Source organism: Drosophila bipectinata, chromosome 3L (genome assembly GCF_030179905.1).
Source record: "Drosophila bipectinata strain 14024-0381.07 chromosome 3L, DbipHiC1v2, whole genome shotgun sequence".
In the NCBI taxonomy this organism is placed as follows: Eukaryota; Metazoa; Arthropoda; class Insecta; order Diptera; family Drosophilidae; genus Drosophila; species Drosophila bipectinata.
Window position 1 is genome coordinate 10,459,019 of NC_091738.1, and position 26,680 is coordinate 10,485,698.

A 26,680-nucleotide genomic window follows, 5' to 3' on the forward strand; every position below is an offset into this window, starting at 1 on the left:
GATCATTAGATTAAAGATAGACATTTATAGCCTATTAAATTTTAAAGATTATTAAAAAAAAATGGCTTGGTTTTTAAGGATAAACGTTCGATTTACTAAAAAGTATTCTTAGGACTTCAAAAATAATTAAAAATATTTATTTATTTTGATACTTTCTTCAGAATTACTTAATTTTTAATTTCAAACTCAATATCCATTTTCAGTACCTTTCTTAAAAACATTGCTAAGTGCATATTTGAATATTAAAGAATATTTAAAATTTATAACCTAGCCCTACTTAGCTTGGTTCTCTTAAATGGCAACCACCCTGCGCATGCGTGTCAATGGTCCTGTCACTCTTTATCCTGTCGCTCAAACAACGAACACGTTGTTCGTCCTGTCTGTTCCCCCGGGGACTTGGAGACTAGCCCTTGCCGGCGGCATCTCAACCAGGTGGCGGGTCGGGCAGGACGAGGCTCTTGGCAAACAGCTGGACACGAGGACGGTCGGACAGGGCCGATAAACAGGACAGACTGCAAGGAGGCAGGATAAGGCCATAGCGACAGACAGCCAGACAAAGTCGCGAATCTGCAGCAACAATGTTGGCCGAAAGCTCTTTTCTCATCGCTGGAGCTGAACAAAGTAAATCATGAGTGGAAATCTCGTCGCGAAGTCCTTTTCTCCGGGCAGCTGATTATTTTATCAGCATTAGTTTTGTTTAGTTGCCACACAGACAGGTGGCTGCATCCCCAGAGACAAATAAAAAAAAAGAGAGAGAGAGAGAGAGAGCAGAGAGAGAGAAAAAGGACGAAGGCGCCTGCTGACAGGCACTTTCAATTTTATTTGCGCGCATTATGGCGAAACATGATTATTGAGCAGGTGCGGGTGGGACGAGTCCTGTTCAAAATGGATTGCTCATACGCACCGTTGCACCCCATGGGAATAGCTAATGATATGATGAGCTTATTTCCTTAAAGCGGGAAATTAATGAATATAATTTGATGGCTTCAAATTAGTGATGGAAGGATAATTATTTAAGAGTAGATATTTCATTGTTTACGATACACTTTATTCATATTTTTACATGAGAAAATACAAACGATCCTAGGCATAATTTAATTAGGTTTACTAGCTAGCTAATTATCAACAAGTTTTTTTTTTTACATTTAAATCTAATAATCTTAAAATAGGTGAATTTTGATCGTGCAAACTTTTCTATTTTCCACATTCACTTTTCCACTTTCACTTTGGCGATAAACCGAAGCGCTAACCTTGGTTTTCCGACCGCCCCAAACTAGTTAATTACTATTGTGCCCACACCGACATATAGCTGGATAATATCTGGCATATATATCAGGTGAATATATAGATTCAATATCCCTCCTAATTGGGCTGAACCTCGCAGACAAAGTAGGTCTCGAAGCTGCAGGGTGAATCGTTCCACTTGAGGCCCTTGCCATCGCGATTCCACAGCTCCAGGCAGTTCTCCTCCTCCCCGTTCTCGTAGCGGAAATTGTTTGGCTCGCCGGCGTTCCAGTTGGTGAAGGTTATTGGCCGGCCGGTGGCCATCCAGAAGAAGGTGCCCTCGTCGGCCAGGTCGGTGCCGGAAATCCAGAAATGTTCGTGGCCCAGGCCTGGAAATTAAATCAGACTAGTTAGTCAGGGGTTCAAGGGAGTGTATTTAAAGGAAAGAAACCTCCAGGTGCTAAATTATTTAGTAAAATGGATTTACTATTAAAACCTTTACATAGTTGCTGCCCCTTTGGGAATGTTTGTGTGGAGGCGTGGTTTCTGTCCATGGCCCTGCGGCGGTCACCTTTCAACAGAAATGTGCAACATTCACTTTTTTTCCTGTCTGCCATCTATTGCCCCATTTTCAGTGTGTGTGCGAGTTACTATGGAGATTTATGCAATGGAAAGTGCAGCGCCCACTCTCGACCCCCGATTTCCGACCTACAAAGGCCCCCCCTCCAGGGAATATTAAACCCCTTCTGTTAGCCTTTGTTGGGTTTTCGGTTACCAACTTCCGTGTATTATGGCACTGCCTAGAAAGTCCAACAGAGTCCACTGACCAGCTAGCCACCCGGCATGGCATTTGGAATTGCTTTTGTTTGCTGGATGGCTGGCAGGGTTTATTGTCATGTTGAGCGGCTTTACAACTGATTTGAGTCGTTGCATGTGGCAGAGATTGTGGCTGTGGCAGATGATGCTTTGATTGGCTCTTTTGGACAATTGAAAAGGCATATAATTCAATTTACTTTCAGTCTAAAACCCAATCAGTGTTGGTCTACATTTGTACGATTTTTTTCTTGGATTTCTTTCCTTTAAAAACCATAGTTAACACTCACCAAAGTCACGTATGTGCTTCTCCAGTCTATCGTTCTCTTCCTGTGATGAAATGCTGGCCAAATGCATGCCATGGTATCTACAATATTGTGTCGCTTTGAACCAGTTTGCCTGTAACGAATAAATAGAAAAAATACACATTGAATTGAATTGAATTTAAGATGCATGCCAAGTTAAAGATTATATAATTGTGTTTGCACAATCGGTTGACCCAGTTCGGTTGAGAGTCTCCCCTCCTTCGGTCTCAAATCTCGATCCTTCGACAGTCGCTGAAAGTTTTTTCATTCAAACACTGTTTTTTTCATCCTCTCACTACTACCTGACACTTGTCAATAAAAAATCAACAGGATTTGTTTGCATGAAGTATTTGATTTTTTTTTCCACATGTATTGCAATGTGGCATAGGAGGCAGCCAGGGGGAGAAGGCGTGGCATTGGTCACGCATTCGCTACGAAATTGAGTTTATCCAACGTGGGTTGAAGTTGCCAATTAGTGTTTGTATCTGTATCTGTATCTATTGCGGTTTGGCTATCTAAATGTTATCAGAATCGAAATTGGCATCGAAATCTGTATTGGGCTTAGGCCATATACCCATATAGCCGTATAGCCTGACCGCCGAACAACATATTCAATTAAGTCTAATGGACTTGGCTGGGTCATTAGCAGAATGAGCAAAAAATGGCATGGATTTGGGAGCACGGCAGGGAACTGATGTGCACATAAATCGATTACGCAACTATACATCCTGTTTCCCTCCATTCAGTGCCTTCCTTTCTCTGGCTCTTAACTTGGTTTTAATTGTATTAGCCGTAATTGTGCGCAAAGTCAGCGAGACGCGGCAGCTTCCTGCCGCAAGGACCCGTAACTGACATGCCGCACATGTGGCAGGACTAAGGTGTTTAATGCCTTCACATGTCTCCTCCGTCGCTGAAAGTGTTTATTGGGTTGTAAAAGGTTCATCTCGCCCCGCCGAGAAGTCAATTAGTGTGTGGGTGAGTGGCAAGGTGAGGTTGAAATGGGATTCCTGGCCACAACAAAGCCAGGTTCTTTTAATAGTCCGGAGATGGCCTCATACAAGTCCGGTGAACTTGGAGAAGGTTAATGTCTTGTCAGTCTTGTATTTTTTGGGAATGAGAGTAAGTATTGTTCTTTAGGTTAAGGTAAACTTAAGATTTTATTAAAGAACCATTTTTAAAAGTTAAAATTTTGGGTTAATTAAATTGTAACACACAAAATTCTATTAAATCAGGCACCCGGCTGACGTTAACACCAAACTCAATTGAGTGGCAACAAAATATTGGCCATGTTGTTAATGTCATTAGCACAGCTCTACCGTTACATGCGCCACCTGGTTACCTGCCACACCCCTCCTCTTTCCACCTCCTCCGCCCAGTTATCGTTCAATTAGCATTGATTTGATTTGCGCCTGCGTGAAGTCTTAAATGCTGCTGTGCGTCTGTCAAGTCTTATTTTGTCCCAAAAAGAAATCCAAAATAATAACAGAAAAAACAACAAAATTTAATTGCTTCATTTGCATATTTACACACGAAATGAATTTGCATTAAATTGCCCATAAGTATTGCATAATATCTTGCCACCGTCTGGGGAGACTCAAGAAAAAAATATCCAAATACTGAATGATTTTCGAGATATTTTTAAATGTTGGTGGGGAATTCTTAATTAGGATTCCCATAAATAATCGGAAAACACTTTGTTATTGATATGCGTGGCTAATTAACTCACCAATTAACAAAAAGAAAGAACCAAAAAATAAAAGATTAAATAATCTTATATTTTTAAGCTGTTCATCGAACCCAAGAATGCTCATAAAAGTTCAAAAATTAGAATTCCAGATGTTTGTTTCTTAATTATCATGGATTGGAGAAATGGAACCAGAGAAAATATTATAGCTTGTCATAGCTTATCAAATGTTTTGATTATGTTAATATTTAAGATCGTAAAAATAATCAAAATAACAATGAATATTCATAGAAAAAAATGGTTTTTGAAATATTGATAAATAGGTTCCATAAACGGGATTGGTTTTTTCTGGGTTTTAAAGTAAATATATTGGACTAAGGTTTTAAATACCCCGATTAGGTAAGGGTAACACTCAAATAAAACGAATTAAAAATTAAATTCAAATTAAAATGCCAACGTTCTGAACATTTGAAATGCTTAAAATTTTAATCGCTTTGACAATTGGCTGGGTAATCGGGGGTGTGAATGAGATGGCGTACAGAAAGAGGCAGATATATACGCGGAGAAAGAGAAAGAAAGAGTGAGTAAGATGTGAGGTACCGTTAGAAAGCAAATTTGGGGATTATTTATGGATTTCTTTTCGATTTAGTCTCCGGGTGGCTTTCAATATCTGCCGCTTAATCAGCCAACAGGTTGGGGAGTTGGAAGATGCCGTTAATTAACGAGCTAATAATTAATTTAATTCGTTGTTTATATGGCGGCTTATTTAAAATAGAATTGTTTTATTTACACGCTCACTCACGGGACGTTCATAAACCAAAATATGCACAACATGGAATTGATTAAATATTTATTTATTTGCCCAGCGTCATTGTTGTGCCTTGTTTTTGCAATTAAAGCGTTTAAATGTCGAATTAAAACTGTGGCGATTTATTTGTCAACGCATGAACATTAAAAATTGAAACGAAAACATTTCGTATTATGCCAAGGTATTTTGAGATTGTGTTGGGGATTAAATAGTATATGTAGACTGAGAAAAAAAAGGAATTTTAGATTTAATTATAAATGGGTATATGTACAAGCCCAAAGTCAATTAACCTGATTCGCATACCGCCAAGAGATTTATAGTTTTGCGAATTACGAGAACAAGGTTCCATTACTAATCCAAGATCTGCAAAGATAAATCCATCAAAGGCCCTCTTCCGGATTAACCTTATCCATTGATGGCCATTAAGTGTCAATGAATATGCATTTCATTATTATTTTTACAAAGGTAAAGCAGTTTCAGTTTTATGGCTTTGCTTTTAAAGTTCAAGGAGATTGCGCGTTTTTATTAATATGAAAATATAATTCAGTTTGCATGTCGAACCAGTAACGTAGACCACACCTTCTGTCTCTTTCCTGATTGTTAGTCTATCTTTTTCTGTTAGCGGTTTCTTGGGCGCCTTTTTGATACATTGACTAATTTGATTTTAATATGAATAGCGGCAGATATTGTTTATAAACTACTTTACATTTTACTATAACTGGCGATGCTTGGCCGAGCACGCGTCTGATTTCGGATACCCTACTTTTGCGATTTCATGGCCAAAATAGCTATGATTTGTTTTATTTCTAGTTTTATTTGCTTTGATGCTTTTAAGATGTTAGCATTGGAGGTGGGAGGTTTGTGAGTTCTTTAAATAGTATCTATTGAAAACTAGAAGAGCCCTCTATTTAATATTTTCAAAATCACCCACTACTAATTATGATAATGAGTTTTTTTTATAATCTCTTGAATAATTCGATTTGCTCATTTTTGGTCATCACGAAATATCATTTAACAATAGAGTGCTGACAACCAAATAAAATTAATAAATTCCTTTGACAAATTGCAATACTTTTGTCTCTGTTTTAATGAAACTGAAACCTGTGGTTTAGTGTAACTCGAAGCTGCTGTAATATTCCATACTGCAATCTTCTTGCAATCTTCTTTTTTCTTCTTGGCGGCAGCTGAGAAACCCGAGAGCCATCAAACCGGACTTGGGGAACCGTTGGCCGGGTCAGTTGCATTTGGCCGGTTAGTTTATGGATCGTTTTGTGGGGCGTGGAATGCGACTCACCTTGAAGAAGATGCCGAGGTAGTAGCGCTTCTCCCCGAGCTTCAGCAACGGCATCGTCCATTTGTTCGGCGTGTACTGTGACTCGTCCACACAGTTGGGGCAGTCTAAAAATAGATATTGAAAATACAAAAAATTGAATAAGGATATGAGGTATACAAAAGAAGCTAAAAACCAGCCATGTCAGACCTTATATTCTTAAGCCAAAATTATATGACGAGTCTTAGCTCATCACCTTAAATCTTTGTCATAAACTGATCTATAAAATCATCATAAATGTCTCCCCTTTCGACTGACTCATCCCACTAATTAACTATCTCTTCATTGGCCATAAAACCCATCTTAACCTCCGATTCTAAACAGCGTACACGCCTTAAATGACCATTTCTCGGAGACGGCTTAGACAAAAGACTTTTGAGACTAATTGCAAACGATGTGCGACATGTTTGTTATACAAATTGAATTATGAACGCTGCCAGTGGGAAATAACAAAAAATTCTGGACCTGCATATGGATAACTGGTTCTGGGCAGAACCATTCGAATATTCATCGAACTCGTTGGACTTGTCTAAATTCTGTCAGCATAATCCCCAATGACGTGAACTAGAACTCATTTTGGGGGAGAATGTTCGGCAAGGTCGAGCTAGGCGATTCTTTGATCTCAAGTATGTGAAGGTCATTTATAACGTATTCTTTCAACGAAACCCATTCAGAGCTAACGGTTTCCCTTTCTTGTTTCGTAACAGACTCTCCGCTAATGTTTGTTAATTAATCATCCGCCCTGTGTGCCCATCTAAAAACATTCTGCGAAGGCCTTGCCAAAATGTTGATGCTGATGATGATGACGATGATAATGCGGACTGTCGAATGCGGTTGATATATGACAGGAGGGGGCGGAGTGGAGTGGGCGTTACTGAGACATGCGGCGTACTCTCAAAAGAAATAAATTTACAGTGAACAAGGGGCCAAGTTCCAAGTCCGTGTGAAATCGCGACCAAAAAAACGTTAACATTTCGATTTCCATCATAAACAATGGATTCAAGACAAGGTCCGAACAATGTGAATATTTGGCAAGCGGTTTATATGCCTGGGAGTTAAATAATTACTTGACACTGAGAGGATTACTACAAATTTATCAACTCCCCAGGCTAGGCAATATTTTTAGTAACTTTTCCTTTCACTAACTCCAAGGGGATTCACTTTCCTGCGAATGCAATCTATTTTATAACCAATTGTCTTCACACATTGCATCATGAAATTAAGGCTGCGCTGTTAATTAATACCCCTGCCATAACTATAAGTCCATACCGGTTCGGTGTCTTCCCAGCTGTGCTCCTCTTCCTGCTCCTCAAAAAAATATTGTATTAACTTTTTCAATAACCGACAGACATGAAACAAATTAAAGGTGCCAAATTGATTAAAATCTGAAGAAACATACAGATATACAATTTGCATGCAGCTCATTTCTGTTACCGGGTCTTTTCTTTGTCGGATCAACTTTTAAACTAACTGTAAATTAAATTTTATATTTATTAATTTATGGCTTTATTTATTTTATAGTTTGGTGAAGCCCAAAATTCGTGTGCGAAAGAGCCATTTATCATCGGAATTATAAACCTGTTTTGGATTAAGAGGCGATTATCTTTTCCGAAAAAGTCAATGTCAATTTTCTTAAACTGCATGTCCTTTTTATTCTTTATTCTTCTACTTATTTAATAAATATTTTAATAATAATATGAAATGACAACTTTCGCTATATAGTTTAGAACTTAAAACCTAACAAACACCTTTTTATTTCTTGAAATTTTTTATCATCTCAAAGCAGCATCAATCTGTGTCGCTTCCTGTCTAAAATATATGTATTTTTTTTATAGAAGAATATTTTTTGTGTTTTATGCAAATTGGCTTTCAGACGCAAGACAAACAAAAGAATTTTTAATATTTAAATTGCTTTTTCTGTTATTTCAGAGTTTATGATTATGTTCTGACTTTAATAAATGATTCAAATTATTTTCTTTCCAAGCAGTTTCCAATTGTTATAGCTTCGAAATAGATAAGATTAAGTATCGAATTGAACAGATTTATGGGCTTCCAGTAGGTGACTTCGTAAACTTTTGATTTTTCGTTGTTTTCCGGAGTTTATTTTAGTTTTTTATTCATTTAAAAGCCATCTCACCCTGACCTTCAGTTCAGCAAAAATTCGCTTTTAACCCAAATTGGGCCTGAACTCCTTTTTCAGAGATTTATGCCCGATAGCGTATAAATTTATTTATTCCCTTGATGAGTTGCTCGTGTCAACGAAATGGTTTATTTTATTACAAACATTTCAACATCGAAACAGTAAGAGCAATAAAAATGCAGACAGGTGCACAAACAAACGCGAGAAACATTTGATTAATTTCGAATCGAATGGCCGGGACCTGAAAAGGGCAAAACAAATCGAATTGGGCCATAAGCCAAAAGCCAGCCGAAGAGAGCGGGTGATAAATCAATGTGGAGACAAAACAGTAGCTGTCCGAATATATAGTTTATATATATCATCCGCTTTGGCCTTAAACTGCTCTCAATTAAGCCTCCAAACTTCACACATCCCCATCCAGATGTTACAGCTGCCAACCCAATTCAAGAAAGTGAAAGTGCATTTTTGTATTTTTTACCGTCGAGTCTTTTTTTTTGTTTTCCAAGCTTCAATGATGGATTGGGTTATGCAATGATATTTTTGTTTTCAACATACCCGCTACAGGACCTTTGCCGGGCTGGGCCATTGTCCTGTCCAGACTGCACAGCAGCTGGACGGAGATTATCACAGACAAAACGAGATACTTTTGCATGTTTTCGATTGTTATTTGTATAAATATTTAATATATTTATTGTTTCAAACACTTCCGTACACTTTTACCCTGAAAATTCCGTAAAATATTTATTTGAAATATATGTATGTGAACGTAAAAAATTTCGCTTTTGTGATTCAACGCATATTTTTGTCGGTCGTGGTCGGTTACTTGTTCGATTTATGAATTATTTTGAATTTAAATGGGATGCTGATCGCTCTCGAATCGGAATCGAAATCGAATGAAATCGAAAGTTGGCAAAATGCCGAGACGAATACTCCGAATTGAATTACTGAAAAAAATAGTATGCGCAGGCGTGCGCCCAAACTGACCGTCGACTGTCGAAGAACTAACTCTTTTGGCTCAATTCGGCTCAAACCAAGGCAGAATCCCCCCGAGATTTGGCCAGAAAGAGCGACAGAGGCTGTGAGTAGACCAAAGAGAAGCTCAGAGAGTGGTCGAACTGGTTCGAGAGCGGCTAAAACCGAAGACGAACTTGTTTGCCGCGAAAAAAAGGCGAAACGAAACCCGAAAGATTATCATCAAACTGAGATCCATGTATGGCAAAGCGGGCAACGGACAGCGAACAGCGGACACGCGGACAGCAGACACTAGCGGCTGTTTGTCAAACACTTGACCACCAGTCTCAGCTGGAGATCTCGAAACCGAAGTGGAGCTAGAGCCGAGATGCCTCTCCAAGGTAACCATCGACGTGACTTGGGTCGAGCACCAAACTTTAAAGAACGCTCTAGATCGGGGCCTCGACTTGGAGATACCCGAGTGCCTAAATAGATTTTGAAAATTAATTTCAGAAAACAATATAAATATGTTGAAAATCAGTAAAGAACTTGGTTTAACAAGCTTTACTTTGTTAACTTTAAAAAATTTTAAGGTTTTTATATTTTTCTTATAAGAAGCATCCTTTATAGCCCAAACAATTCTTTATACCTCTCCCTTTAACAAACCGGAAGACTTTTAAAATATATATTACCCGTGACTCATGCTATAAAAATTAATTAAATACTCCAAAAGAAATAAATGTTCGCATAAATCTGCAACAGTTTAAAATGCTCTCAGAAACTACCGGGTATACCATTCAAGCCCCAGAAGTAGAATCATTTCAAAATTCTGGTTTTACTTCTGCGGTTTTAGATTTCAGCCCCCATTCTCTTCTCAACTCTCAAATTACGCAATTTCCCCGCCCCGAAATGGGGAATATGGATGCATTTCAAACGTGGGCTTTGAATTTGGACCAAAAATAAAAAAAAGAAAGAATAAACTGGGCCGAACCAGAAAAACTGAATTTAACGTTGTTGCTGACCGAATTTCATGACCTTCAGATGATGCAGATGATGAACTAGTTTTTGCTCTTAAATTCTTCAATATCTGTTTGCTGACGTTTGTGCCTTCTCATTCATTTTATTTCGTGGTCATACGTTGCGTATGCGCGATGTTTGCTGTAGATCCGTGAGGTGATTGGAAGATAAATGGTGGGAGTATTTTGAAGATTTATTTTAAATGTTAGAGGTGCTTAGTCTTAACAAAAGCCTTAATGGAATCAATACTCAATTAGTTTCGCTACTAAAAGTTACTTCATTACTACGTAATTAATAATTAAGAGTTGGCCATAAAATTTAATTATCCCAAGAGGGGAGGTAAAAACTATTGACAACTTTTTGCTGAAAATGTCACTGATGCTGAAAAAGCTTCGGAAAAAAGGCAAAGTTGCAATGCGACGAGGAACTCATCTGCAATGGCCGCAATTTGTGAAGAAATACCAAAACCAAAAAACCAACATGAAGCGAGCCAAAACAAGTGCCTGCCACTTGTTGCACTTGGCGGTGTGATGTGTTACTGCTGCCGCTTTTAATATTTTTTTTTTTTTTGCATGAAAAACAACTTAAAGTTGCTGCCTGGTTGGTCTGCTTTTTGTGGCGTATTGCTTACGTGATTTAAATTACACATTTTTTTCGTCTTCTGGTATCTTGTAAGCGGCATCGATTCAATTTCGTGGCTCTGCCAAGCTCTCAGGGACTGAACTAATTAATTAATTGGAAACAAGCGTTCGGTGGATCCCAAAAGAACACAGAGCTACAGCATTTATACCGATTCTCTGTAGTTTTATTAGCATTATCCGAACGAAACCAGATTAGAGAGACTGATATAAAAAAGTAATATAGGCGACGAGTTCATTGCTTTCCGATGAATTTCAAGGCCAAACGTGATAATTTTAGAAATATTCTATAACTTGGGCTTCATCGGAAGTGATTTAAATACTAACTAAAATAATAATTAAAATGGTAATTATAGTATTGATTTTACAAAAATTATATAGACATTAATTGCCATGAATTGGCTGTTAATTTGTGGCCGCTTCTTAATAATCTATAATTATATAAAAGCCTGTAGCGAATGGTTAACGAAGATTTGCATATATTTTCTGAAAATAGATGTTGAAAGACCATTCTTGGAATTGAGAGATTCCCCCGATTTGACCCTGAAACGTGTGATTCGACTTGGGTGAATCCCCTGAAACCAAGTTCAGATAACTACGTATAACCTGACCTTTGATGGATCTTCAGGCCACAGTTTTTACAATTTGTTTGACGCTAATCGAGTTGAAATTCAAATTTCGTTTCGAATGCTAATTTAAAGTTTGTGTTTGCTGAACTAGAAAACTCGTTCCATTTGTGGGATTGTTTGGGCTTTCAAAAAAAATATGATTAAAGTAATTAGAGTCAAGATGTTCACCTAAAATTTGTTGATATTGCGATGCGGATTCATAATTAATTCCCTTTTTTCGAAATCATTTATTCTGTTATCTCAAGCGCCTGTCGAATTGAATTTAAAAGAATTGCTAACAAAGTCGCGATGACGTTCGAAAGAAGTCCTCAACAAGTTCTCAACTAACGGCCGTGGGTGCAATGCCTCCTCGAAGTCAGTTTTATGGCACCTCTTTTGTTTCACAGTCTTCTTCGATTCGTTTGTGGCTAATAAATTTTAATGGCTTGACGTTTAAGTTAAACTTTTGGAAAATAAAATCCCGTCATCGAACTACTTCTAGAAAGACTCAACTTGATTCGATTCGACTTGTGGTCGTAAATTTTTGCACAAATCCGCGCCAGTTTCCGAAGATTTTGTTCAGGGTTAAAGTAAGGGGGGAGGAAGGGTGCGATGGTGTAGAGGGGCAACCAGTTTCGACCCTGGATCAAGTGAAATAAAAACTATATAAATTTGCCAATTTTTTCGCCTTTAAGTTGTGTGCAAATAGCCTGACAAAACGAGCCTCGCCTGATATATTATGTAAACACATGCAGCCCGAGGCCATTCATCATACGCACTGTGGGCCCTCGAAGGCGTCAAAGCGATCAGGGCAAACAAAAAGCTGCGAAATGCAAATAAACAATGGGGAAGAGTACTGGCTGAAAAGCAAGGGTAATTAGTGGGAATAGTTCCATCATTAATTTTGTTAAATAAATCGTAGAATTGGGAGGAAATGTGTTAACTGGAAGTTAAAGATTGTTAAGCAATGGTAGTTTTGAAAGAGGGTATCAAAGTAGACACATTTCATAAGTAGAATAAGCAATTATTCAGAAAAAGAAGCAAAAAGAGTCAGTAAGAAATTCCAAGAAATAAATTCGAATAAAATGTTCATCAGTAGTCAAGGGGAATACAAAATAAGAAATAAAGTTAAATTCCAGATTGCAATTAAATGCCCTCGTATGGAATTTTCATGAACAAAATGGAATGTAAATAAAATAAGTAACGAATTGAATGTGACAGTGGCTCGAGGCAAGGGAACTTTTTAAACTCCAAAATAATTTTATGGTATGAGATAATGATGATTGTAATAATTGTGGCAGCCGTAGGAAGCCGAACCACATCGCGTGGAACTAAACAAATTAAACTAGATTGATGGATGATCAGCGTGGCCAATGGCATAACCTCTAAGTAATTCGTGTAAGGTGAAGTTTAACATCGTTTTCATACTTGATTGCTTTATCAGTGGAATCGGTAAAGGGGCTATGATTGATGGTTCATAGATGATCTACTATCCACTCACCTGCATCAATTTCATTTTCGCTGGGATCCCGATGAAATATATTGCCATAGTACTGATCATGCTGCTCCGACTCCACGCTCTGCAAGGACTCCTGAACATCGTAGTCGAAGTCCTCCTGGTTGGCCTGCGACTGCTGGTCCCGCTCCACATCGTCCACATCCACGTCCAGCTCCTCATCCTCCTCCTCCACGATCTTCTTGCGACTGGGAGCTGTTGGTCGTTTTGCAGCTGCCACGGCTGCCAGACGATTCCTTATAGCTCCGCCACCGCTCCTTTTGAAGTTTCCGGCACTACTGGCCGAAAATCCTCGGGGTCTGGGACGGGGCGAGGGCTTCGGCTTTGGCAGAATATCGGCTATGGTGGGAATCTTTTGGTTCGCAGTGCGATTGGGAAACAGCCGGCGCTCCAAATAGTTGGCAAATATCTGTTGCGTTATCTGATTCTGACGGGCCAGCTCGCTCTGATCCAGTTGAAAATTCGGACTCGGATTGGCGTTGGAATTGGCGCCTGAAATGATTCCACAATTAATCAACGAACAGGTAGTAGCATGTGGGTCACTGCGAATTGTGCAACAGTCTTCTGCTTAAGGTAATTACATAAATTGCGGGCCGGACAGCCCACGTTGAGGTGTTGAAAAGTAATTAAAAAATAAATCCATAAACTGTTTCCCTTAAAATGGCAAAACATCCCAGCGAAGTTTGGTTACCCTTGTGGCTTAAAACAAAAAGCTAATAGCGGCCTAATGGCATCCGTTGGGCAATAAAGCTATGAGGCTGAATATATCATCGTAAGGGCATCTTCTGATGAATTTTTGATTATATCGTCGGGGCCTGAAGTGACACGCATCCATCACTCGAAAGTCTGGGAACCGGGGGAAGGCCCATTGAGATGAGTGTTTGATCGTGGGCTTTGAAGTTCATTCATCAGGTACCTTCTTTGGAACGAAAGTGAGAAGTTATCTCAATGAAGCCCCAAGCTGAGGTTTAACATTTTGTGAGGAGTCTTGTCGTTTCGCGCCGAAAACGTGAAAAGTGTGTCAAGGCCAGGCAATACTTTTACTGCCCGGTAGTTAAGCGGATTGCCGGATTTTTATTTCCATTTCCAGTTCCCCGAGAGCACCCCAAGAGCTCCTGAGATGAGCTCGAAATTGCCAAATAATTGATATAAATTTTGTGGCTTTAATGCTGGCTCCCAGATTGTGCCATGATGCATTAGCCCTGCCCCTCATCCACTTCTTTATTTTTTATGTTTCAACAACCACGCCCAGCCCTCAGCTCCTAATTTCGCATTGAATTTATCTCCGGTTTGCCTCCATGAAAAAAGTTTAAACAAAAGTTATTACCTATTATGTAATTATCCGTAATGTTTTTAATATTTTTGTTTAATTATTCATTTCGGTTTATTTTTCTGGTTATTGTGGCACAATTACCAGCCACAAGAGTTGAAAATTCCGCCCTGACATTTGTGTGTGATGGAGTGGGGCTTGAAGTGTCTGCCGCCAGTTGTAGGCTGCACTCTTGACTTTGTATCGGATAAATCGGGGCTAATCTGATTGCCTTCGGTGGATGGAATTGGACTCCCTGAATGGGAGAAACACTTGGCCGGAAATCATCAGTGAAGATCTTTATTAAAGATCTGAAGAGTGTAATGGAAAGTACAGAAACTATGTAATTTTAAGGTAATCAAATGGAAAGTAAAATGACTTTTAAGTTATAGATAAAAGTACTCCTAAAAACCCACTCATAATCTGTCAAGATAATTGCCTAATCCGGCTCAGAATTCCAAGTGCTTTGATTTCCCCGTGGAATGGCAAGTCATTGGACACTGCTTCAATTTTGGCATTAATTATCAATAGCGCTGGAATTAGACTTTGGCTTTGAGGCCACCAAAGAGTTGAGAACAAAGGCGGATCAACGCACTCGCAAATGGACTTTATTGTTCGGTGATTGTTCTCAAAAAAGTTAAAATCCTTGGCTTGTTATCTAGCATTATGTGAGATAATTTACGTGCCATTGTTGAATGCCTTTGGCTGGTCAATTGAAAGGGGCCAAGAAAATATGACAATGTTCGAAACGTGATGGCCTGAATGTAGTTGAAGTAATGCTGTCTAAAAGGGGGAACTCTTATAAACGATAATCGATTCTCAAAGATTTTTATCTAGAAGAAAAATAATTTGACTAAACTATGATAGAACAGGAAACAGATCGTTTTTTAGAAGAATATTAATTATCTTAGATAACTTATCTGATGCCATATATCAAGTTGAATTAATTTTTTCCTGTGCATTTGTCGATCGATCTGAGCATTCAATAACTTCACGACTAACTGACCCAGTTGTGTCTCCACAACAGCGATGTATATCTATATCGGGCAACAACTATATAGCCGACAACTCGGACCGGCTAATTGTCGTTTCCACGGGCCGCATAAATCATGACAACTCGCTGAGGATGTTGGTCTCTGCCTTGAGTGAAAAACGAAGCGAAGCGAAGCTGAACCTATCAAGGCAGTAAATCATTTCGCATCTAGCATCTGCGACTAAGAACCGTCTCGAAATGTATCTGTATCTGTGTCTGCAGCATGCAACTGACTACAGTTGCAACAGCTATTTTGAGGGCCGTGCAATTGCCGCTTGGCTGGAAAATGGGGTCGATTAGCTGTGAGGAGTTGCCCTGAGACAAAGGATTTTGCAATTCTGTTGGCTAAACGTTTGTTTTTCTATTTTTTCTGTTTTTTTTTTTCTTTTTGTGTGGACCAGCTTCCACATTCCATAAAGATACTTTTTCGAAAACTTGCGCAATCTGCTTGTATCTCCAGTTTCGGGTAATTACATGAGCAGCCAATGCGGCGTATACGTAACGCAGACCAAAGCTGTGGTTTATACTTCTTTGATTGACGCACTCAAGGTGCTTAAGACTTATATTCAAGAATTCAATACATTAGATCATAATTAAGTTATGTTGTCAGCCGTGGTTCAATGTCAAGCTACAAGTTGAAAAAGATTTATTTGATTAATTCTGAAATATGTAATTATATTCAAAGAAATACATGAATACTCTACCTCCATTGGGGATAGAAACTATAAACTATCATTAATAAATTTAGATTTTAAATGAAATGCCTAATCATACAGAATATAAACACACACATTTATGTTAGAGTATCTCCTATTTGTTAAACAAAACCTAAAATATTTACATTATCTTGACAAATTACCCTTTTAAGTGGTAGGCCTAAGACTATTTGTGGTTTTATTTTTTATAAATTATAATTAGCATAATATGTTGTTTTGTTACTTTTGTACAACTTTCAGAATAAAATATTCAATTTCCAATGCAAATTAAAATTCTCTAGTAATGACTATGGCTCCTAGAGAGGTGTTTGAACTCTTCTATTTCGGCTTTTAGCTTCTAGTTTTTAGCTTGGTGTTTTCGACCACACTAGACCCATTAATCTTCTTGGCCATTTTTGGTAAAAGGTGGTGGGCACGTGCTTGACTTTTGCGGCTTTTGTTCTTAACAAAATGTCACGAGGTGAAAGACTAAAACTTTATCGACGCATTCCCATATTTCTTTCATCATTAATTTGCTTTTGCATATTATATTAGATATTTTCTACCTTATGATTGTCTTTTCTTCTATCGAGTATAACATTTAATATTCTGAGGTCACCGGCATTCCAAATAAAAAAAAAATCAAAATGCAGCCAAAAACCAAGCAGAGCCTCAGAATAATAAACTCGAACAACGCAGCCAAAATAGAGAAAAACGTATCATAGAAATATTATTCAAACTCGATTTCTCGTTTTAGTTTATTGTTGAATATTTATGCAACTAGAAGATGGGCAATGAACGCACCTATGTTATAAATACACACAATTATACACATATCTATAGATATCTATAGGAATGTATATCAGGGGCGGGGGTATGAAGACGCCAATCCGAAAGTTAGTCTTTGAAATGATGCTGTTCGATTAGCTGCGATTGTGGTTGAGATTTGCTGACGTAGAACTCATATGTTTATGAAATCTTTGTGAAATCTTTAAATGTCAGACGGTGCATGGGAAACACAATTAGCATTTTAATAATAAACTGCACAGATGCTCAGTTCTATTCAGTTCTAAGCTTATCCAGTTGGCTTTGTTGTAAAATTTTTTAAAAATTATATCACATGATGCGAATCGAAAATGAGATGCAGAAGCTATAGAGAATGATTGGAGATTTTTTCGAAATGTTTGTTTGTGCATGTTTTTAGCATGTTTTTCTAAATGTATGCTAATATGATATTATTTTTAGTTTTAGTTTGTGCCTCTTTTGACTGAGGCTTTCTTTATTAATGTGGAACCTTCTTTTAACCACATAATCTTACTAACTGGTAAGCCCTTGAGTTCTTAAACAATTTCCACTTACACCTCCAACTACTTCAGATCACAACCCATCCTCTTTGTGGAACAAAGGCGGCAAACCGCCCGATTCAAAGCAATCTGGCAAAAAGCAATTGTTAATATTTGCGAATCCATTGACACAGCCTCTTGATGCTCGATGTCCGTTACAGGCACTTGGACCGACTCTGACAAAGACTCAGTGACCCTGACACGGATTGGAGGCACTTGGAAAAATGCCTCAAAAGGGGCACAAGTACTTACCTCTCTTATCACGGCCATTGGAAACACTTCCTCTGCTAATGTGGCTGCTGTTGTGATTGTAATTGTGATTTTGTGGAAATTGTTGTGGGATGTTGCTGAGGTGAACTGTGCTGGCAGGTGGTGTGAAGGTGGGTGGGGGTGTATTTGGACCGGAATCGACACTGACCAACGAAATGAGCACTATTAGGACCGTGTGTCGTATCATTATCACTGTTTTTATTTTTTTATTTGTTTGGATTTTGGTTTTTGCAAAACTTAGGCACCTGTAAAAGTTGCAAGTGCACTTTTATCAACAAATTCGTGGCGAGAGGAGAAAGCACACTTTGAGACTATAGGGTGTAACCTCCGATCTTGGACTGTAACTGAACACCGAACTGATCCAACTCGATGGCGGAGAGTGGAGTGGCCTCTCCGGATCTAGCTTATTTGGTATTCAGCTAGCTTTCTAAATTATCAATTTATATTTTGATGCTTTGTATCTTTCGGATCGCTGGGCTAGATCGGTAGTCTTGTTGTTTTTTTGAAATTCCAATACTTTTCTTCGGTTTCTTCGATTTTCTCCGCCCAACTGTCATCGCTTGCGGGGTTGGAGCGGGCAGGTTTGGATATTTAAGTTAGCGCCATTAATTTGCGCCTCCGAATCTATTTAGCCAGGGTTTGATGCCTGCTGATCGTGAAGGCGAATGTGGATTAAATAATCGCTGTGATCTCCACTCGTTTCTTCACTTTCTTTCCGCTTTCTCAGAGCAACTCAAAGACAGAGCTTGGAGCAGCTCTCTGTCCGGGGCACTCTCACTTTTGAGCTCGTGTTGTGGCCAAAACCAAAAAGTTGCTCGCATTTGCCGCCAATCCGTCGAAGAGTCAACAGCTTGGCCAGAGCTCCGCTTGGGGTTTTCTCGAATTTCGAATTTATTCCTGCGATCGCACTCGCTAGGCTAACTTAAAGACTAAAGCGTTTGGACGCAACTAAAACGAGTTCCTCGCTCGACTCCTCTCCGAACCGATTCTTCGGCCAGCCGGCTGTCTACAGACTCTCTTTCTTCGGCTCTTCGTACCTGTGCATATACCTGTCTCAAACTTGTTTGAACTGACCACCGTACTCCCGGCCAGAAAAAAAAAAACAAAAACCACAATCCGCTGCATATCCAACACCTAGCCCTCCTCCGCCACCTGGGGGCTGGGTCTTGTATGAATTTTAATTACAGGTGTGCAATAGATGAAGACGATCGGTGTCGGAGTGGATCGGGATGGACAGTTGCACGCTTCTCGGCTGTCAGTTATTTTTAGTTGCGAGGGACTTGCAGTTGCAGAGGCTGTGCAATGTCCTTGAACACGGATCCATGCCCTTAAGACAAGGTATACCTAAAAAGTGAAATCTTTGCAGGGTGCCTGTCCTTCAATATTATATCTTAAAGTTTAAAAAGAGTATATAAAATCAGACCCAAGTAATTTAATATTTTCTCTGACAGATCTATAAATCTTCACCTGTGGTTTTCACACTTTCCATTAAAAGAAGCTTTGTATAACGTTTCAGAATTTATATATTTAATTGCATAAGGGTTTCGGTTATTCCAAATTTCCAAACATTTACTAAACTTTCAGTCGAAATATTAATTTTTGATGCTTGCACTAAGTGGGATTGTTGTTGAAAAGGGTTATTTTGTTGCGGCCGGTGATTCATAGTCATAGTCAGTGTTCATAGTCCGAGGTAATCAATTGGGATAATATTGTGATAATGTTGTTCGGTTGGGTGCTCTTATATCAAGTCCGGTAAATCGATCATGATCAAATGCCATGTTATTTAGGATCTGCCATTAAATGCCATTATCTGCCGCCACTACTTCTTTTTCTTGCCCTTGCCCTTGCCCTTCTTTCCCTTTTTCTTCTTTTTGCCGGCGGCGCCTCCAAGCATCTCCTCGGAGACGTAGGTCTCGGTGGTCACCTTGCTGATCGGCAGGGTCACAGGCTGCTTCGGAGTCCTCAACTCAATCTCGATAGTGTTTTTCTTATTTTGCGACTTGGACTTGCTACCGAGCTTCACCAGGAAAACATCGCTGTCGGTCTCCTCGCAGGTCTTGTAACACACCTGAAACGGATAGAAAAGGAAAACATTTTAGAGGCATTCCAGAAAAAAAATTGTAAAAATAGACAAGCCCATTTTATGGAGTCTTTAAAATTAGTAAACACTAAAAAGTGGCCCACACTTTATTCCACCTCTTACATAAGCATCTGCACTGCGATTACCATTCATAAAAAAAAACCTCCATAAACCTGGAAGACAGATTTTAAACCACAAACGGTCTACGAGGCGAATGCTCCACATTTGGAGCTGCCAGGGGTTATGCAACTGCCCCACAATTGTGGCAATTGAAAGCCTACCATCGGGATCTCGGAGTGGCAGAAGTTGCTCCACTTGCATCGGCATTTAGAGGGGTCCAAGTCACGGTTCGAAAGTGATCACACATTCCAACACGTAAGCTGTGATGCCAAAAAGGAATCCTGAGGTGATCGAAGATTAGGCCCGCTGATCTCCAATTGAGCATTTTTTAAATGCTTTATCTGGTATGTGTTATGAACGTCAGACCATACAAGTTTTCGATTCTCCTAATTGGATGTTGTGCACCGATGGCCATTTCCAAGGAACCCCGTTATTGACTGATTCTTGAGCAAATCCATTGATAACTTAATCGCTTCATTTTGCCCAGGAAATACTCAGTGCTTTAAAAACCTTTTAAAATTTTGAGATATGCTTTGGAGCCCAATATGACCTATTAAGGAGGCTATATCTTGCCCAATATCTACCCGATTATTGACGGGAATACCTTCATCGATTTGTGGGACAATTCTTTTCAAATCTGCATCAAAACCGTGAAACGAAATTTTGGACCCCATTTTTCCAAATTTTTCTGATGGACCCCCTTCAAAAATGGAGAAAATCAAGAAATGTACAAAAGTGGACCTTGCGAAGGCTATATCTTGGCCAATATTCATCCGATTCTTAAGCGGCATACCTTTAACGAATTGTGAATAGATTCTCTTTAAATCTGCATCAAAACCCTGAAACAAAATTTGGGATCCCATTTTTCCAAATTTTTCTGATGGACCCCCTTCAAAAATGGAGAAAATCAAGAAATGTCAAAAAGGTTGACCTTGCGAAGGCTATATCTTTGCCAATATCCTTCCGGTTCTTAAGCGGCATACCTTTAACGAATTGTGGATAGATTCTCTTTAAATCTGCATCAAAACCCTGAAACAAAATTTGGGATTCCATTTTTCCAAATTTTTCTGATGGACCCCCATCAAAAATGGCAAAAATGAAGAAATGTCAAAAAGTGGACCTTGTGAAGGCTATATCTTTGCCAATATCCATCCGATTCTTAAGCGGCATACCTTTAACGAATTGTGGATAGATTCTCTTTAAATGTGCATCAAAACCCTGAAACAAAATTTGGGACCCCATTTTTCCAAATTTTTCTGATGGACCCCCTTCAAAAATGGAGAAAATCAAGAAATGTCAAAAAGTGGACCTTGTGAAGGCTATATATTGGTCAATATTCATCCGATTCTTAAGCGGCATATCTTTAACGAATTGTGAATAGATTCTCTTTAAAACTGCATTAAAACCCTGAAACAAAATTTGGGATCCCATTTTTCCAAATTTTTCTGATGGACCCTTATCAAAAATGGCAAAAATCAAGAAATGTCAAAAAGTGGACCTTGTGAAGGCTATATCTTGGTCAATATTCATCCGATTTTTTAGGGGCATATCTTTAACGAATTGTGGATAGATTCTCTTTAAATGTGCATCAAAACCCTGAAACAAAATTTGGGACCCCATTTTTCCAAATTTTTCTGATGGACCCCCTTCAAAAATGGAGAAAATCAAGAAATGTCAAAAAGTGGACCTTGTGAAGGCTATATATTGGTCAATATTCATCCGATTCTTAAGCGGCATATCTTTAACGAATTGTGGATAGATTCTCTTTAAAACTGCATTAAAACCCTGAAACAAAATTTGGGATCCCATTTTTCCAAATTTTTCTGATGGACCCCCTTCAAAAATGGCAAAAACCATGAAATGTCAAAAAGTGGACCTTGCGAAAGCTATATCTTTGCCAATATCCATCCGATTCTTAAGCGGCATACCTTTAACGAATTGTGGATAGATTCTCTTTAAATCTGCATCAAAACCCTGAAACAAAATTTGGGACCCCATTTTTCCAAATTTTTCTGATGGACCCCCTTCAAAAATGGAGAAAATCAAGAAATGTCAAAAAGTGGACCTTGTGAAGGCTATATATTGGTCAATATTCATCCGATTTTTTAGGGGCATATCTTTAACGAATTGTGGATAGATTCTCTTTAAAACTGCATCAAAACCCTGAAACAAAATTTGGGATCCCATTTTTCCAAATTTTTCTGATGGACTCCCATCAAAAATGGCAAAAATGAAGAAATGTCAAAAAGTGGACCTTGTGAAGGCTATATCTTGGCCAATATTCATCCGATCCTTAAGCGGCATATCTTTAACGAATTGTGGATAGATTCTCTTTAAAACTGCATTAAAACCCTGAAACAAAATTTGGGATCCCATTTTTCCAAATTTTTCTGATGGACCCTTATCAAAAATGGCAAAAATCAAGAAATGTCAAAAAGTGGACCTTGTGAAGGCTATATCTTGGTCAATATTCATCCGATTTTTTAGGGGCATATCTTTAACGAATTGTGGATAGATTCTCTTTAAATGTGCATCAAAACCCTGAAACAAAATTTGGGACCCCATTTTTCCAAATTTTTCTGATGGACCCCCTTCAAAAATGGAGAAAATCAAGAAATGTCAAAAAGTGGACCTTGTGAAGGCTATATATTGGTCAATATTCATCCGATTTTTTAGGGGCATATCTTTAACGAATTGTGGATAGATTCTCTTTAAAACTGCATCAAAACCCTGAAACAAAATTTGGGATCCCATTTTTCCAAATTTTTCTGATGGACCCTCTTCAAAAATGGAGAAAATCAAGAAATGTCAAAAAGTGGACCTTGCGAAGGCTATATCTTGGCCAATATCCATCCGATTCTTGAGCGGAATATCGGAAACGATTTGTGGATAGATTTTCTTTAAATCTGCATCAAAACCCTGAAACAAAATTTGGGATCCCATTTTTCCAAATTTTTCTGATGGACCCCCTTCAAAAATGGGCAAAATCAAGAAATGTCAAAAAGTGGACCTTGCGAAGGCTATATCTTGGCCAATATTCATCCGATTCTTGAGCGAAATACCTTTAACGATTTGTGGATAGATTCTCTTTAAAACTGCATCAAAACCCTGAAACAAAATTTGGGACCCCATTTTTCCAAATTTTTCTGATGGAAGGGGTCCAAAAATAGAGAAAATCGAGAAATGTCAAAAAGTGGATCTTATGGTGGATATAGTGGCACTAGATATATTGATATACATATATATATAGTGATATATAGATAGATTTATCTTGTATTCTATAGATATAGTGGCTATATCTTGGCCAATATCCATACGAAATTTTGGGATGATTTTTAGATCGGAAGATTAGGATATATATTATGTCTAGGATGTCACTTCTGAAACTAAAGTTATTGCATTTCCTAAGAATTGGTAATATGGCAGCTATAGACGCAGCTTTTGCCCAAAAATTCTAATACCCTGTGCAAAATTATAAATACATTTTAACACAAAAACAGGCTCACCTCGATTCCTTTACGACGTGTGTCCAGATTGATTCCCTTCATGGTATTCATAATGTCCTTCTTCTCGACTTGCATGCAGCAGTTGCGCTGATTCTGGACAGGACACTTGGCCGGGACAATGGGGTCGTTGCCGCCGCACAGGCGTTGGCGATAGCAGTCGACCTTGGCCTCTTGCATGTCGCAGGCCTCCTTGATCTTCGAGAAGGGCACGTAATAGTTGTCCGTCTCGCAGGCATCATTTCCGGAATACTTGATATTGGCCCGCACTTTCGGAATGTTTGGATGGTTGATAATCTTGCCACCAGTCCTCCGCTTGATGTGGTTCCGGGCAAACGAGCTCCGCTGCAGCATTTCGTGCAGGCAGGACTCCTGCTTCGGTTCACAATCGTTGGGGTCGTCCCGGTAGCAGGGATCATCGTCCGCTCCCAAATTGTTACCCATTGAACCATCATCCACGCTTTCCACCTTGTGGGTATTCTTGAGGACACGAATGGTCAAACCGCTGCCATTGAGACAGGCCTCGAACTCATCGTATGCCTCTGGACCGGGATCCGGCCGGGTGGGCTGGATGAAGCACGGTGCCAGTTCCGGACTGCAATCGCATTCGCAGGCACACTGGCAACAGCCTTCGCAGCCATCGTCTGTGAATGGTCAGGACACACAGATCTTAGCCTTCTATTCCTCGGAAAGAATTCAACTACTTACCCTCGTTCAAAGGCTTAAGCATGTCATCGGTGATGTTAAACTTGCAGTCGACCTTGGCCTTCTTCTTTCCCTTTCTTCCCTTCTTCTTGGCCATGATGATTTGTTAATACTGTTAATTAGTTTCCTTTCAGGCAGGAGTGATAGTACTTCACAGGACACGGGTGTCTATTGGGTGCTTGATGCCCCTATTGCAATTCGAACGGCCTCTTAATCCTCAATTTGGATATTGTACTTCACCAGTAAGTGGCGCAATTTCCGTATAGCCCTTTTCCGCGCTAAAATATTAAAAGAAACGAAAGCGTTTTTTAACTAAAATCTGAAATAATCGCATTGCACTTTTTACCGAACACGTGTTACTCTATTCTGTTTCGTTTAGATTTCAAAGTCCATCCAAAGTTCGCGTTGTAATAACGATAGAATTTATGATTTTAGTATTGTGTTGTAGGTCAAGCAACATTTCCCATTTGAAAATGAAAAACTTTTTTGTAAACTGAGCGATGTTTGCCCCCCGGAATATTTGATGTTACTGTGGAATTTCTATTGACTTGTCGGACTTTATAGTTCGAAATATATTTCAAAGCCTACTTCATAGAGATTTTTAAAACTAATTCAAATTATGTATAGAATACTTCAAAGCCTACTTAGAATTTTTCATTGAACTCACCTTCATCACAGGCTACATCGTACTGAGGATCTTTGGGATCCACAAAGGACTGCTTTCGGGTGGCCTCGAGTCTCCCTTTGCAGACGGTCGGATAGGTATCATCGTAAACTGCAGATGGGCAGACCTTGGGGTTGCCCACACAGTGAACAGCACCACCAACTTGGCGCTTGCCTTTCTTGCCCTTTGCATCCTTCCCATCCTTGCCATCTTTGCCGTCCTTTCCATCCTTGCCCTTGCCCTTACCCTTATCCTTGTCGGTTTCTAATGGAGGCGCCGGTGCACCTGCCAGGCGTTCCTGAATGTAACGGGGATAGGCGGGCAGACTGCCACATGGGCCGCACTTCTGGAGCTTTTTGTCTATGGGCGAGGCCGGGCAGCGCTTTGAGGGCACGGTGGGGCACTCTGTGTGGGGTAGGGAGATATTTAAGAGATCGTTTTCATAAGGAAACTAATCTTAATGAAATAGATACATTTTTTAAAGACTTTCATTTTTTTAAGAAATAGTTCATAGGACTAAAACATACTAGAAAAGATATCCTTCCTCAATTATAGTTCATAATTAATAATAAATGATTTTTTAAGATCCTAACCCTAATTTAAAGTATCTGGCTCTACTCACCCCTATCGAATTCATCCTCACAATAGTCGCCGGGACAGCGCTTGTCCATGTTGCAGGCATAGTAACGCAGGATTTTGTTTGGCTCTTGGGGGCGCGGGGCACAAGGATCCACCATGGAGCAGCGGCGTAGTGGTGGCTGAGGGCACGGCCCCTGGCAGCACTTACTTGGGTTCATGGGTCCACCCGTGGCAGTGCCACTACCCTGGCCGCAACAGGGCTCGCAGGGATCGCAAGGATCGCAGGGCGATGGGCACGATGTAGGACATGGCGGAGGGCATGAGGGACACGGTGGAGGACATGGCGGCGGGCAACAAGGCGGTGGGCAGCAAGGCTCCGGGCACTTGGGATTCCGGGAGCAGACCCGCATGAACGGGAAGGAGGAAACTATGGCGGGACCATTGCAAACCAATCGGATGATCAGCACAATGTTTCCGGTCTGCATCTTGCAGAGATTGAAGAGGGGCAACAGCCGTTTGGACAGTTCGGAGGTGGGACACCACTGCTCGTGGCGCTCGTTGATCTTACTGTAGCAGGAGCAGTTGTCCATGAGACCCTTGTTGTTGCCGCCCTTTAGCTTTGGCAACAGATTCACATGACTCGCCATGGCGCCTTCCCAGTTGGGGTTCTCCAAGTCGAAGGACTCTCGCACACGGTCGAAAATCGGTTTCACCGCCAACTCTGACAGTCCGATGAGAAACTTACAACTCTCCGTCTTCTTTTTGTAGACATGGATCAGTAGCTTGTCCTTGTCCGTGATGGGCGATTCCAGGGTGAACAAGCAGCACTTGCCGCACTTCGGCGAGCAGGGATTCACGCAGGTGCCGACCTCTCGGTCGCAGATGTTCATGTACATGGATGAGCGGAACGTGAGCTCCGTGCAAGTGGGGTACTCCTCGGGAGCACAAAGATTCTGCCGTGTAATTAGCAGATCGTCCACGACAACCTCGAACATGTACAGGAAATTTCCCGGAAATTTCGTTTGCTTCTCTGGTTTCTCAGACTTATCACCGTTCTTGTCTGCCATTTTATTGTCCAAAACTAAATTTCCCGTAATGCCGAAATTAACAATTTAGTTTTTTTGCTTAATTTTGAAAGAGAATTTAGAAACTTCCCTGCTGCGAATGCTAACGAAAAAATTTTGTAAAGATAAACAGGAAATTTGGATACTGATTTGAAAGGCTTGCCGAAAACTGAGAAAGTGTCCAAAATTGTCGATCGACTTGATAGCCAACGCCTACTGAAGCCAGAAAGTTTTATTTATTTTAAACTTTTCTAAGAGGTCTTGATACCAGCTTAAATCCA

The 26,680-nt window shown here is 39.7% G+C and overlaps 3 protein-coding genes and 1 long non-coding RNA gene across 5 annotated transcripts; 1 reads left to right on the forward strand and 3 right to left on the reverse strand.

Moving 5' to 3' along the window:
- Nucleotides 1-1,026: 1,026 nt before the first annotated feature.
- On the reverse strand, nt 1,027-18,641 carry tfc (triforce). 2 transcript variants are annotated; one of them, XM_017248555.3, is made up of 5 exons: nt 17,667-18,641; nt 13,020-13,526; nt 6,129-6,232; nt 2,328-2,436; nt 1,027-1,613 (listed from the first exon to the last, which is right to left on the reverse strand). In XM_017248555.3, the coding sequence occupies exons 1-5, from the start codon at nt 17,869-17,871 to the stop codon at nt 1,363-1,365; spliced, it is 1,176 nt and encodes a 391-aa protein (XP_017104044.2). In that variant the 5' UTR covers nt 17,872-18,641; the 3' UTR covers nt 1,027-1,362. The 2 variants fall into 2 exon arrangements, with proteins under 2 accessions (XP_017104044.2, XP_043070011.1); XM_043214076.2 differs by lacking the exons at nt 13,020-13,526; nt 17,667-18,641 and adding an exon at nt 8,860-9,313.
- LOC138926381 (uncharacterized) lies at nt 17,144-17,672 on the forward strand. The gene is made up of 3 exons (XR_011442878.1): nt 17,144-17,253; nt 17,317-17,395; nt 17,448-17,672. It is a non-coding gene; the product is annotated as an uncharacterized lncRNA (long non-coding RNA).
- A 542-nt stretch (nt 18,642-19,183) lies between the features above and the next one.
- On the reverse strand, nt 19,184-24,238 carry LOC108130213 (uncharacterized). The gene is made up of 3 exons (XM_017248580.3): nt 24,096-24,238; nt 23,391-24,031; nt 19,184-19,752 (listed from the first exon to the last, which is right to left on the reverse strand). The coding sequence occupies exons 1-3, from the start codon at nt 24,187-24,189 to the stop codon at nt 19,504-19,506; spliced, it is 984 nt and encodes a 327-aa protein (XP_017104069.2). The 5' UTR covers nt 24,190-24,238; the 3' UTR covers nt 19,184-19,503.
- LOC108130212 (uncharacterized) lies at nt 24,231-26,590 on the reverse strand. The gene is made up of 3 exons (XM_017248579.3): nt 25,379-26,590; nt 24,760-25,161; nt 24,231-24,370 (listed from the first exon to the last, which is right to left on the reverse strand). Exons 1-3 carry the CDS (start codon nt 26,400-26,402, stop codon nt 24,303-24,305), a joined length of 1,494 nt encoding a protein of 497 aa, XP_017104068.2. The 5' UTR covers nt 26,403-26,590; the 3' UTR covers nt 24,231-24,302.
- Between the last annotated feature and the right edge of the window lie 90 nt (nt 26,591-26,680).

Coding starts and splice junctions, on each gene's coding strand:
- tfc (XM_017248555.3), bottom strand. CDS start 17,871: ATGATACGACACACGGTCCTAATAGTGCTCATTTCGTTGGTCAGTGTC. Junction 13,527..17,666: donor CAATGGCCGTGATAAGAGAG/GTAAGTACTTGT, acceptor GAATCATTTCAG/GCGCCAATTCCAACGCCAAT. Junction 2,437..6,128: donor ACCTCGGCATCTTCTTCAAG/GTGAGTCGCATT, acceptor TATTCGTTACAG/GCAAACTGGTTCAAAGCGAC.
- LOC108130213 (XM_017248580.3), bottom strand. CDS start 24,189: ATGGCCAAGAAGAAGGGAAGAAAGGGAAAGAAGAAGGCCAAGGTCGAC. Junction 24,032..24,095: donor GCTTAAGCCTTTGAACGAGG/GTAAGTAGTTGA, acceptor GACCATTCACAG/ACGATGGCTGCGAAGGCTGT. Junction 19,753..23,390: donor CACGTCGTAAAGGAATCGAG/GTGAGCCTGTTT, acceptor TATCCGTTTCAG/GTGTGTTACAAGACCTGCGA.
- LOC108130212 (XM_017248579.3), bottom strand. CDS start 26,402: ATGGCAGACAAGAACGGTGATAAGTCTGAGAAACCAGAGAAGCAAACG. Junction 25,162..25,378: donor TGAGGATGAATTCGATAGGG/GTGAGTAGAGCC, acceptor TACCCCACACAG/AGTGCCCCACCGTGCCCTCA. Junction 24,371..24,759: donor CGATGTAGCCTGTGATGAAG/GTGAGTTCAATG, acceptor TTAATATTTTAG/CGCGGAAAAGGGCTATACGG.